The sequence below is a fragment of the Carcharodon carcharias genome, chromosome 13 (assembly GCF_017639515.1).
Source record: "Carcharodon carcharias isolate sCarCar2 chromosome 13, sCarCar2.pri, whole genome shotgun sequence".
Lineage (NCBI taxonomy): Eukaryota > Metazoa > Chordata > Chondrichthyes > Lamniformes > Lamnidae > Carcharodon > Carcharodon carcharias.
This window is the reverse complement of record NC_054479.1, coordinates 21,006,282-21,019,090: the sequence shown is the minus strand read 5'-3', so window position 1 is coordinate 21,019,090 and position 12,809 is coordinate 21,006,282. Positions and strand designations below refer to the sequence as shown.

At 43.0% G+C, this 12,809-nt stretch overlaps 1 protein-coding gene across 4 annotated transcripts in view; it reads right to left on the bottom strand.

Annotated features, from left to right (window-relative positions):
• The window catches only part of smtnb (smoothelin b), a 416,118-nt gene that overhangs the window by 193,110 nt on the left and 210,199 nt on the right, over nucleotides 1-12,809 (bottom strand). For 3 of the 4 annotated variants that reach the window (XM_041203610.1, XM_041203611.1, XM_041203609.1), the window contains exon 6: nucleotides 93-177. In XM_041203610.1, coding sequence (XP_041059544.1) covers nucleotides 93-177 — 85 coding nt within the window. Of the gene's footprint in view, nucleotides 1-92; nucleotides 178-325; nucleotides 356-12,809 lie in introns of all 4 variants that reach the window. The other variant, XM_041203612.1, reaches the window with a different exon arrangement.

Sequence of the window (12,809 nt, the reverse complement as noted above, 5' to 3'; positions counted from 1 at the left end):
AATCTACAGCACAATTAATTGTTTTAAGTCAAGCAGTCCTCTCAAAATAGTCTTATGAGAAAAAAGGATTGCAGAATAGCCTCAATACATACCATCAGGCTCACTCTGGCCGCTACACCTCTGGTTTCGGAGTTCTTGGATACTTTGTCTCTGTTCCAAGTCCTCAGTCTCTCCTGCCTAAAAACAACAGTTTTTAGTCAGCAAGTACATTGTTTGTATGAAAGGAGATCAAAAAAAGAAAGACAGCCAGGTTATGAAATACTGTACATTTATCCAGCTGAATTTGTAATGAATGGTTCATAAATGCCACTCTTTTCAAACTTACTTTCATGTGTTGTTTTCACTCCCCTAAGTGCTGTAAAAAGGTGAAAAATATAATATCAATTATGAACATAGGAACAGAAGGAAACCATTTAGTCTTGAGGCTGTTCCATCATTCAATGAGATCATGGTTGAATCTATGATCTAACTCCATATACCCTCCTTTGGTCCTATATGCCTTAACACCTTCGGTTAACAGAAATCCATCAATCTCAAATTTCAAATTAACAATTTACCCAGCATCAACTGCCATTTGCAAGAGAGAATTGCAAACTTCTTTCATTCTTTGCATGCGTTTCCTAACTTACTTCCTGAAAATTTTTAGGTTATGTGCCCTAGTCCTAGATTCCCCAACTAACAGAAATAATTTTCCTCCATCTACCCTGTTAGTTCCCCTTCATATATTGTAAACTTCAATCAAATTACCCCTTAATCTTTGAAATTCCAGGAATACAACCCAGTTGTAGAACCATGTAAAAGTTACAGTGCAGGAAGAAGCCCATCGTGCCTGCGCTGGCCAAAAAGACAAAAAAGAAACTAGCCACTCACTTTAATCCCACTTTCCAGCATCTGGTCCGTAGCCTTGCAGGTTACAGCACTTCAGATGTAGATCCAGGTACCTTTTAAATGAGTTGAGTGTTTCAGCCTCAGCCACCAACTTAGGCAGTGAATTTCAGACACCCACCACCCTCTGGGTGAAAAATCTTTTCCTCATATCCCCTCTAATCCTTTTACCAATCACCTTAAATCTATGTCCTTGGTAATTGACCCCTCAGCTAGGGGAAACAAGTTTTTCCTGTCCACCCTATCTAGGCCCCTCATAATTTTGTACACCTCAATTGGGTCACTCCTTAGTCTCCTCTGTTCTAAGGAAAACAACTCTAGCCTGTCCAATCTCTCCTCCTAGCTGCAATTTTCAAGCCCTGGCAACATTCTTCTAAATGTCCTCTGTACTCTCTCCAGAGCAATTATGTCCTTTCTGTAATGTGGTGACCAGAACTATACACAAAATTCCAGCTGTGGCCTAACCAGTGTTTTATATGGTTCCATCATTTCATCCCTGCATTCCATATGCTCTCTTGTCCAACTGTCCTTCCGCCTTCAAGGACCTGTGAACATGCACTCCAAGGTCTCTCACTTCCTCTACCCCTCTCAATAACTTTGCTTTGTTTGCCCTCCCCAAATGCATTACCTCACACTTTTCTGGATTGAATTCCATTTGTCACTTCTCCACCAACTCAACCAAACCACTGATATAATTCTGGAGTCAACAGCTATCCTCTTCACTATCAACTACATGGCCAATTTCTGTGTCATCTGTAAATTGCCCAATCATGCCTCCCACATTTAAGACTAAATCATTAATATATAAAACAAACAGCAAGACCCAACACTGAGTCCTGTGGAACACCACCGGAAATTGTTTTCCATTCGCAAAAACATCCATTGACCATCACCCTTTGTTTCCTGTCACTGAGCTAGTTTTGAATCCAACCTACCACCTTCCCCTGTATCCCATGAGATCTCACTTTCCTGAAATCAGGCTTACTGAAATCCACTTTGACAAAATCCACTGCACAACCCTCATCAATCCTCCTTGTTACTTCCTCAAAAAATTTTAGTAAGTTAGTAGGACACGATCTTTCCCTAACAAAACCATGCTGACTATCCCCAATCAATCCGTGCCTTTCTAAGTGATAGCTTATCCTGTCTTTCAGAATTGTTTCCAATAATTTGCCCACCACCAAAGTCAGACTGACCGGCCTATAATTTTCTGGCCTATCTCTCATAACCTTTGTAGATAATGGTACAACGTTCACAGACCTCCAATCCTCTGGGACCTCGCCTGCATCTAGTGAGGATTGGAAAATGATCCTCAGAGCATCTGTTATTTCCTCCCTGCCTTCCTTCAACAGCCTGGGATACAATCCATCTGTCCCTCCAGTACTTCCTCTCTCACTTTGCTTATTGTATCTAATATTTCACGCTCCTCCTCTTTAACTAGAATGTCTGCATCGCCCTCTCCCTTCTGAAGACAGAGATTAATTATTCATTGAGAGCCCTGCCCACATCTTTTGCGTCAGCCCACGAGTTACCATGTACATCTCTGACAGGCCCTATTTTTTTCCTTAGTTATTCTCTTACTCTTAATGTACTGGGAAAACACTTTAGGATTTTCTTTGATTTTACCTGCCAATATTTTTTATATCATCTCATTGCCTTCCTAATTTCCATTTTTACTTCAACCCTGTACTTTCAATACTCCTCTAGACTTCCAACAGTATTAAGTCTTTTGTGACTGTCATAAGTTTCCTTTTTGTGCTTTATTTTGGCCTGTATGCTTCTGGATAACCAGGGGGCTCTAGATTTGGCAGTACCACCCTTTCATTTTGCAAGGACATGTCTACAGTGTGCCTGTAGAATCTTGCCTTTGAATGCCTCCCACTGATTTGACAGTTATTCCTTTTAATAGCTGTATCCAGTCCACTCTCGCCAGCTCACTCTCATCTTGTAAAGTTTGTCTTCCTCCAATTTAGAACTAATACTCCTGCTCTATCTTTGTCCCTTTCTATAATGATGCTAAATCGAACTATATTATGGTCACTATCTCCAAAATGGTCCCCCACTGCTACTTCATCCACTTGCCCAGCTTCATTTCCTAAGGCTAAATCTAGAATTGTACCCCCTCTCATTGGGCTTGTTACAGGCTGGCTAAAAGAGTTCTCTTTAATGCAGTTTAAGAATTCTATGCCCTCTGTGCCTTTCGTATCCCAATTGATATTAGGGTAGTTGAAGTCCCCAGCAATTACTGCCCTATTGTTTTTGCACTCAGAAATCTGCCTACATATTTGCTCTTCTCACTCCCTTCCACTATTTGGGGGTCTATAATACATTCCGAGCAATGTGGCTTTATTTCTGAGCTCAACCCAAATGGCCTCATTTGATGTTTCATTTAGTATATCATCCCTCCTCACACCTGTAATTGATTATTTAACCAATAATGCTACACGCCACCACCCCCCACCCCCCCAATCTTTTTTATCCCGCTCCCTATCCTGTCTGAAAACTCTATATCCAGGGATGTTGAGCTGCCATTTTTGACTCTCCTTAAGCCAAGTTTCCGTAATAGCGATGATATCATGCTGCCATGTGTCAATCTGTACCCTCAGCTTATTGGCTTTATTTACTTTGCTCCTTGCATTTACATATATATCTTTTAACACTGCCAAATTCCTGTGCTGTACACGTTTTAACCTGTGCTGCTTCTGTCTTTCTGAGTCATTCACTAATTCTCCATCTCCCATTCCCTACTCTGAATTTACCCGCGGGTTCCCATCCACCTTCCAATCTAGTTTAAACCCCCACCAACAGTGCTAGAAAATCTCCTTGCAGGAATATTCATCGCAGTCCTGTTCAGGTGTAGACCATGTAGCTTGTACAGGTCCCACCTTCCCCAGAACTGGTCCCAATGCCTGAGAAATCTGATGTCCCCCCTCCTGTACCAGCTTTCCAGCCAGGTGTTTATTCACTCAATTTTCCTATTTCTATGCTCACTTGCACATGGGACTGGGAATAATCCTGAGATTACTGCTTTAGAGGTCCTGCTTTTCAATCTCTTTCCTAGCTCCCTAAAGTCTGCTTTCAGGACTTCATCCCTTTTCCCACCTAAGTCATTGGTACCAAAGTGGACCACAACCTCTGGCTGATCACCCTCCCCCAGAAGAATGTCCTGCAGTCACTCCGTGACATCCTTGACCCTGGCACCAGGGAGGCAACATATCATCCTGGAGTCACGTCTACAGCCACAGGAACGCCTGTCTGTTCCCCTAACTAATGAATTCCCTATCACTACTGTTCTTCCCCTCTTCTTTCTCCCCTCCCATACAGCAGACATGCCTGTGGTGCCACAAACTTGGTTCTGACTACACTCCTCCAAGGAACCAATGCCCTTACCGGTATCAAAAAAGGAAAACCAAACTGGTGAGTGGAACCCCAGGGAACTCCTGCACTATCTGCCTAATTTTCTTCGGCTGCTTGGCAGTCACCCATTCCCTTTCTGCCTCCAGGCTCCTAAACTGCGGTGTGACCACCTCTCTGAATGTGCTATACAACGTAGCTCTCAGCCTCGCGGATGCGCCACAGTGACTCCAGATGTCGCTTGAGCTTCAAACCCCAGAGCTCAAGGTTTTGCAGCTGGAGACACTTGCTGCACATGTGATCATCTAGGACACTGATAGCATCCACAAGTTCCCACATATTACAAAACACACATTCCACACAACTGAGCTGTCCTGCCATGGCTTCAATTTACTTCCCTTGCGTTAACTTTATTTTACTTTGGTTTACTTACGCAACTTTACTTTACCTGGCTGCAACTTAACTTTATTTCCATATTACTTGTGTTTCTTAGTTAAATGGAAGTAGCTCCATCTTTTAAAAATGATGTGTTTTTCTAATTCTCAGCTACTTGATGACACTCCCTAACAGCAGTTTCTCACCAACCAATGAACTTTTGTTTCTCCTGTGATATTAGGTGCTAGGCTGACTGCCTGCTCAGCGTCCTCTCTCACACTCTCCTCTAGGTGCTGCTGACTGCCTGTCCTAGGGTCTTCCTCTTGCACTCTCTTCTAGGTGCTGCTGACTGCTTGTCCCAGGGTCCTCCTCTTACACTCTCCTCAGAATTTGGTCCTTGTTCTCCAGCTTATTATTCAAGTAAATCTACATTATACTCCCTTCAAGTGGTGCCATGTGGTCTAACCAGGGCTTTGTATAGCTGTAGCATGACTTTTAACCCCTTGTATGCTAGTCTTTTAGATATAAATGCCAGCATTCCATTAGTCTTTTTAATTTTTTTTCTTTCTGCCCATGGCATTTTAATCATCCACGTGCAAAGACCTCAGGGTCTCTTTGGATCTCCATTGCTTCTAGTTTTTCACCATTTCGAAAGTACTCTGAACTATTCTTTTTAGATCCACTGTGGCTGCTATCGCACCAGCCTATTTTGAAATCCACAGCCACAGATTTTATGTTATCAACAAATTTGGATAGTGGCTTTCTATCCATTATCTAAATAGTCAATAGCCCGTGAAAAGTTGAAGCCCCAACACAGATCCTGTTGGAATCCCACTAGTCACCTTCTTCCAATTAGAATCCCTGCCATTATCCCCATTGGCTGCTGAGCCAATCTCTTAGCCAGGTTAATTATTTGTCTTCAATTTCTTGAGCGTCAACTTTTGCTCTTATGAGGGATTTTACTGAATTATCTTCTGGAAGTTCAGATAAATAACATCCAATTCATATGAATGCAACAGTTCATAATGTCCCCTTATATACTGTAGAGTATCACAATTGCAGTTTATTTAAGAGCAGTAGTCAGGGAAGAAACTCAGCTTGTGCTTTACAATTTAGCACTTAATCCATCTTAAAATCAAAACAATGGAAACAATCAACAGGAAAACAATGAAGGTAAAGCCTGTTCTGCCATTCAACAAGATCATGGCTGATCTTCTACCTCAACTCCATCTTCTTGAGCTCTTAATTCTCTTGGTGCCAAAAAATCTATCAACCTCTATCATGAACATACTCAATGACTGGGCATCCACAGCTCTCTAGGGTAGAGAATTCCAAAGATTCATAATCCTTTGAGTAAAGAAATTTCTCCTCCTCTCAGTCCTAAACGGATGGCCCCTTATTTTGAGACTGATCGCATGTTCTAGATTACTCAGCCAGGAAAATCATTTTTTCAGCATCCACCCTGTGAATCCCCTTAAGAATTTTATATGTTTCAATTAGATTACTTCTCATTGTTCTAAATGCCAGGGAATATAGGGCTAGTCTACAAAATTTCTTCTTCATCCCAAGAACAGATCTAGTGAACTGTCATTGCACTCCCTCAAGGGAGTATGTCCTTCCTTAGACAAAGAGACCAAAACGGCACACACTACTCCAGAAGTGATCTCACTAAAGCCCTGGATAATTGTAGTAAGGCTTCTTTACTGGTCCACTCCAATCCCTTCATAATAAAAGCTAACCTACATTTGACCTCCTAACTGCTTACTGTACCTGCATGTTAACTTTCTTTGATTCATGTTCAAGGACACACAGATCCTTCTAAATGCAAACATTACCCGGCCTCTCATTATTCAAAAAAAAATTTTGCTTTTTGATTCTTCCTAAGAAAGCGGATAACTTCACATTTTGTGTACCATCTGCCATTTTTCACTCAGTCTCCTTATCTAAGTCATTAATATGGACTGCAAATAGCTGAGGCTCAAATACTTTGTAATACCCCGCTAGTTTCAGCCTGCCAACTCAAAAATGTCCCATTTATTCTCATTTTCTTCCATTTAACTGAACCTCAATTCTACAATGGCCAAGGATTAAGATATTTTATTCTTGCCAAATGCCAGCTAGGAAACTGAGAGAGAAAATAATCTGTCCTATGCTAAGTAAAGGAACAGTAAACGAGTTGGCTCACCCATTCCTCTAAGTATCTCCTGTCAGGAGGTTAAACAGCAACGGTACTAGGTACCCTCCCCTCCCCTCCCACCCTCTTTTCCACCACCAAATATCAACGTCCTATCAGTTAGATGAGGCTGCATTTATTTTGATGTACAAAGGAAGAGTGAGATACAAGAAAAGAAAACACTACTGCCACAAATTTATGATTGTATAAACTTAATGCACTGCTTATTTGCTGGTAGAGACCGAGGTGGAGCACCAGTGTCTACAGCAAAGGGCATTTATACTCAAGAATTAAACATCTGATGCAGTAAAATTTTCATAAATTGAAACATGGATTTTATCAGTAATTCACAGCCTTATAAAACATGCTGGTAGCTATAAAACACACGGTAGCTATTTGCATCCACTTGAGTGACAAGATGAGATGTCTCATGCAGTCCACCAACTCATCTGAAAGAAAAAACTTCACACACTACACTTCATACATGCTAAATAAAAACAAAAAAACTGCGGATGCTGGAAATCCAAAACAAAAACAGAATTACCTGGAAAAACTCAGCAGGTCTGGCAGCATCGGCGGAGAAGAAAAGAGTTGACATTTCGAGTCCTCATGACCCTTCGACAGAACTTGAGTTCGAGTCCAAGAAAGAGTTGAAATATAAGCTGGTTTAAGGTGTGTGTGTGGGGGGCGGAGAGATAGAGAGAGAGAGAGGTGGAGGGGGGGTGGTGTGGTTGTAGGGACAAACAAGCAGTGATAGAAGCAGATCATCAAAAGATGTCAACGACAATAGTACAATAGAACACATAGGTGTTAAAGTTGGTGATATTATCTAAACGAATGTGCTAATTAAGAATGGATGGAAGGGCACTCAAGGTATAGCTCTAGTGGGGGGTTTTTTTTAAATAATGGAAATAGGTGGGAAAAGGAAAATCTTTATAATTTATTGGAAAAAAAAGGAAGGGGGAAACAGAAAGGGGGTGGGGATGGGGGAGGGAGCTCACGACCTAAAGTTGTTGAATTCAATATTCAGTCCGGAAGGCTGTAAAGTCCCTAGTCGGAAGATGAGGTGTTGTTCCTCCAGTTTGCGTTGGGCTTCACTGGAACAATGCAGCAAGCCAAGGACAGACATGTGGGCAAGAGAGCAGGGTGGAGTGTTAAAATGGCAAGCGACAGGGAGGTTTGGGTCAGTCTTGCGGACAGACCACAGGTGTTCTGCAAAGCGGTCGCCCAGTTTACGTTTGGTCTCTCCAATGTAGAGGAGACCACATTGGGAGCAACGAATGCAGTAGACTAAGTTGGAGGAAATGCAAGTGAAATGCTGCTTCACTTGAAAGGAGTGTTTGGGTCCTTGGACGGTGAGGAGAGAGGAAGTGAAGGGGCAGGTATTGAATCTTTTGCGTGGGCATGGGGTGGTGCCATAGGAGGGGGTTGAGGAGTAGGGGGTGATGGAGGAGTGGACCAGGGTGTCCCGGGGGGAGCGATCCCTACGGAATGCCGATAAGGGGGGTGAAGGGAAGATGTGTTTGGTGGTGGCATCATGCTGGAGTTGGCGGAAATGGCGGAGGATGATCCTTTGGATGCGGAGGCTGGTGGGGTGATAATTGAGGACAAGGGGGACCCTATCATGTTTCTGGGAGGGAGGAGAAGGCGTGAGGGCAGATGCGCGGGAGATGGGCCGGACACGGTTGAGGGCCCTGTCAACGATCGTGGGTGGAAAACCTTGGTTAAGGAAGAAGGAGGACATGTCAGAGGAACTGTTTTTGAAGGTAGCATCATTGGAACAGATGCGACGGAGGCGAAGGAACTGAGAGAATGGGATGGTCCTTACAGGAAGCGGGGTGTGAGGAGCTGTAGTCGAGATAGCTGTGGGAGTCGGTGGGTTTGTAATGGAACTTCATACATGCTGTCAGCTGCAGTAAGCATGGTATTACTTATTACTAAATCAGCTACTTTTTTTTAACCAAGGGGATTTATGGCAGATCTATGAAAAATTGTGTGTAAACTGTGTGTGCAGTCAGGATAACAAAGCATCACTGGGAGCAGTATCTGCTGCCAGTAATGCTCCCAGGCCTTGACTGAGGATTGCCACTGGATCCCTGGACACAGGTCAATGAGGGTGGGGTAAGGGTCATCAAAGGGGAGTTGAGGGTTGGAATAAAAGGGCAGGATGGTGACTTCCAGCGCTCCTCCCTGTTCCTGATGTCAAGTCTCTCACTAAGATACCTCCCCATGAGGCTGCCACCAAATCCAACAGTTTGCTGGGTGGCCTTTGGGAGACATGGATGAGCTGTGTGAGTCCCATTAAATTCACTAAACCACTAAATTCCAGAGGGCTCAAGGATAATTGTTCTCAAGTGGCTCATTAAAGAGCCTAATTGACATCCCACAGCAGGTGGGATTCCTGGGCCAGGCCCTTCCCACCCCAAACTGATTGGAGGCAGTTTTCCTGATGCTGGGAATCCAATGCAGCTTCTCTTGTCTGCTTCTCCTGGCCCCCTGCTATTACGTTTGCTCCAACAGGCTCCATTAAATTCTGTCCAAAGAATAGAGACTAAATCAATGATTGCCAGATTTCAAAATAGTCCAGATACCGTAAATGGGTGTTATTGCAATGGAAAGATTAAAGATAGACAGAAAGATGATGAAAGCTGGCTATTACAGCAAAAGACAAAATTGGAATGACAATAATAAGTGAATGAATGCCCAAGGAGGTTAATAAATGCTTCAGGTATAACTTGAAGATAATCATGATATGATGAACTGCTCAAAGCAGAGATAGGGTCCTCAAAATGACACATGGGAATTCTGAGAGAGTGGCTTAAGATAACAATGAATCCAAACAAGCTATAATGGTCACAAAGGGCTGGATTTTATGGGGCACCATAACCCTGACCACCTGGCTAGAAAGTCAGTGATTAGCCCGCCCACCATAATGACAGCTGCCCCTCAGCAATTTAACGACAGTAGCAGCGTTAATTGCTTTAGGATGAGACTTCCGCCCCTAGCCGAAGAGGAAATCCCACCTTAGACAGGTGGCGGCCAATTGAATGGTCAGAAACTTATAGTTCCAGCTGTGTCAGGTGGAAGCTGTGGCCATTGCTGGGAGTAGAGAGAGTCCTGATGAAGAGGAGCCCAGTCTACCCCAGGGCTACCACTGGGGCCAGGCTAGCAAGCCCGTTGAGGGGCTTCAGGACCATGTCAGGCAAGGCAGCCGGTGGGGGTTAAAGGGGGAAGGATGACCTTAGGAGAAGGCCTCATATGGGCAAAGGGGACCCAGGGACCCACAAAAGAGGTCCCCAGCCCCACTCTTTGCCTGACACCAGCCTGTGCAGCTAAAGCTATCGGGCTTCACACATGACATGGGCCTCTCCTTGCTGCAGGTAAATTAGTGCTCATTAGCCACTTAAGGGTCTCAATTGGCCCGAGGGTGAGTGGGCTGCCTGCTTCACCACCACCACCCTGTAAAATGTGAGACAGCTTCGGGGCATGCGGGTAGGCGGCGAGCAGGCCTCACGTTAGTTGTGGACTCACTTAACTCTGGATAATACTTGTAAGTCAACAGTATGTTGGAGTGGTTGGTTAAAATGTTATCTTGATTCATTAAGTAGTAAAGATCTACGTCAGGTTGAGGAATGTAAAGATACGACTTGCTTTAGGATTGGTACCTACAACACTTTGAGGTCACCAAAGAGAGTTGTAATAACTGAAGCATTTTGTAAGTACTGATGTGGGATAGGATTTTCCTGACCTCAGGCTGATGGGTTGGGAGGCTCCTGAATGGAGGCAGTAGCCTATTAAATATTTAAGGACCCTATTAGGGTCAAAGCTTTGGGTCCGCCGGGTGGGGAGGCAGTCAGCTTCATTGTGGTCTCCCTGCAGCTGTCCAGTGGGCCATTTGAACTGGAACCTCCATGCCCCAAAGAGAAGGCCACAGGCAGGGAAAGCCGCCCCCATGACTTCATTCAGAAGGATCTGCCTGCATGGCCCCTCTGACGTTTAATTTTTTACTCCTAGAGCCCCTCTATGTTGAGATGCCATCTCAATCCGCAAGCTGCCTCAGGATTCAGTGCTGCCAGCCCTTTGATTGGACTAGCAGCATCAGGAGCCTGTCTGTCATCATTAACTGAACAGCGAGTTAGGAGGTGCCTCTGGTAAAATTGTTGAGCTGCTCCCACTGCCAACAACTGTGGACTCGGGAGCCCATTTTGTCCCAACGTCAGGGTCCCATAGCCTCAGAAAATCCTGGCCAATGATCTCTAGTAAGATCACCTATGCTGTTGAGTAAACCTTCTATAAAAAATGCAGAAATGAAACTATTTATGGAATATGATATGGCAATTATTTGTGGAAAGTGAACTGTTTTGCAGTTTACCTAGTTGCAAATTCTTGTACCTGCTTAACAAATTTTGATGTTTCCTAACAGAGTGTTAGACAAGTATTAATGGCATCAGGTAATAAAAATAAGGAAAAAATGCATTATTAAGATCTCAGAAGCTGATAGAAGTAAATGAAGCACCAGTACCTCAAATGTACAGGTGTTTTGTGATTAGATGTCCTGAGGAGCAAAATGTTCAGATCAAGGACTGGGTAGTAGCAATATGAGTGATCATGACACACTTAACAGAGCTATCACATCCACAGGCCAATTGTCCAGAGTGGGTTCTTGGGTAACATTTCCACATGTGTCTAGTGAATGGAGGGCTGTGACAATTGTGGGATGTGCAGGTGGGACTTATAAGGCTAAAACAAGGCTAGTTGCTAGGGGTTTTGAAGCGCGACTGGGCAATACAGATATTTAAGAGGACTCTCCCACAGCTGGAAAAGTAATCTTCAAAATCTTTTTAATTCATTTGGCCAATTATTCATGGCGGTATAGGTAAATCGGCGTAAAAGCTGCATATCTGTAGGGGGGTACTTTTCAGATGTTTCTGAAACTATCCAAAGAGACAGCAGAGGCAGAAGGAAAGCTATGGAAACTATAAACAAATATGTCTATGTCCTGAATAATGTCTCAAAGGGTTGGTATTTTTCAGTGAGATCTGTTTTGCTGAAAACTAAAAGCAGATCCCACAATATTTTATTGGCATCATAAATGGAAACTTCCAGGCATCTTCATGATGCATTTCTTATGGGGTGGTACTGCAGAATTTGAGAAATGTGTTAAAAGACAGGAGTAGAATTTAAAATTAGGAGTCAGGCTTGGGAGCTTTTAATTATATTGGTTTAGATATTCAGCTAAAGTAGGACTAGAGTAACTTTAAATCAACAGTCCAAAAGGTGATTGTCAATTCCATCCAGGTTAATCATAGAAGGCCACAAAAGATGTTACATCTAAAGGTGAGACAGTGTAATTGTGAAACTTGATTGGTCAGCTGACTGGTTGGGAACTCAGACTAGGCCAGATGCTAGTTTTGGCATGTTGGAGTTAAGTATTGCAATGAAACATCCTTTAATTGAGAATGTTTTAAGGGCAAACAAGACATTAAGATAAATCTGGAGAAATGTGCACTTAAGTTACCACTTCTGGGTAATCCAAAGAACATTAAACTGTTTTTTTTTTTAGTGATGCTTTACGTGCTAGCCTTCTTTATAGGTATTCTCATGGAGCTGGTTTCATAATATTTCTGATGGGTGAAGATAGGAAAATGTTTTTCTTTAATTTAGAGGGTTAAGTACTTAGGCTGCCGAAACACAAGCTCTTGTGAAGGCAGTGAATGTGAGATTCTACCTGTCAAATATTTTAAATGAGATTCTCTACAATTGGCATACTGAAGATAGTATACACGTTGAATATTTGTAGATAATCATTCTTTGTTAGATGGCGTATGTAGATTTTTTGTAGAGTTTGAGTGAGAAAGATTACTAACTTATCCTCGTTGGCTTAACAACTACAGGAAAGAAAGGAAATCCCTAAAATTAAATGGGTGGATGCAAGTCATCAACTATTGGATTGTTTTACAAAAAGAAATGTATGTGTGAAGAAATTGAGTCCTAGAGGAGACAACTTGCAATGCAATCCTTT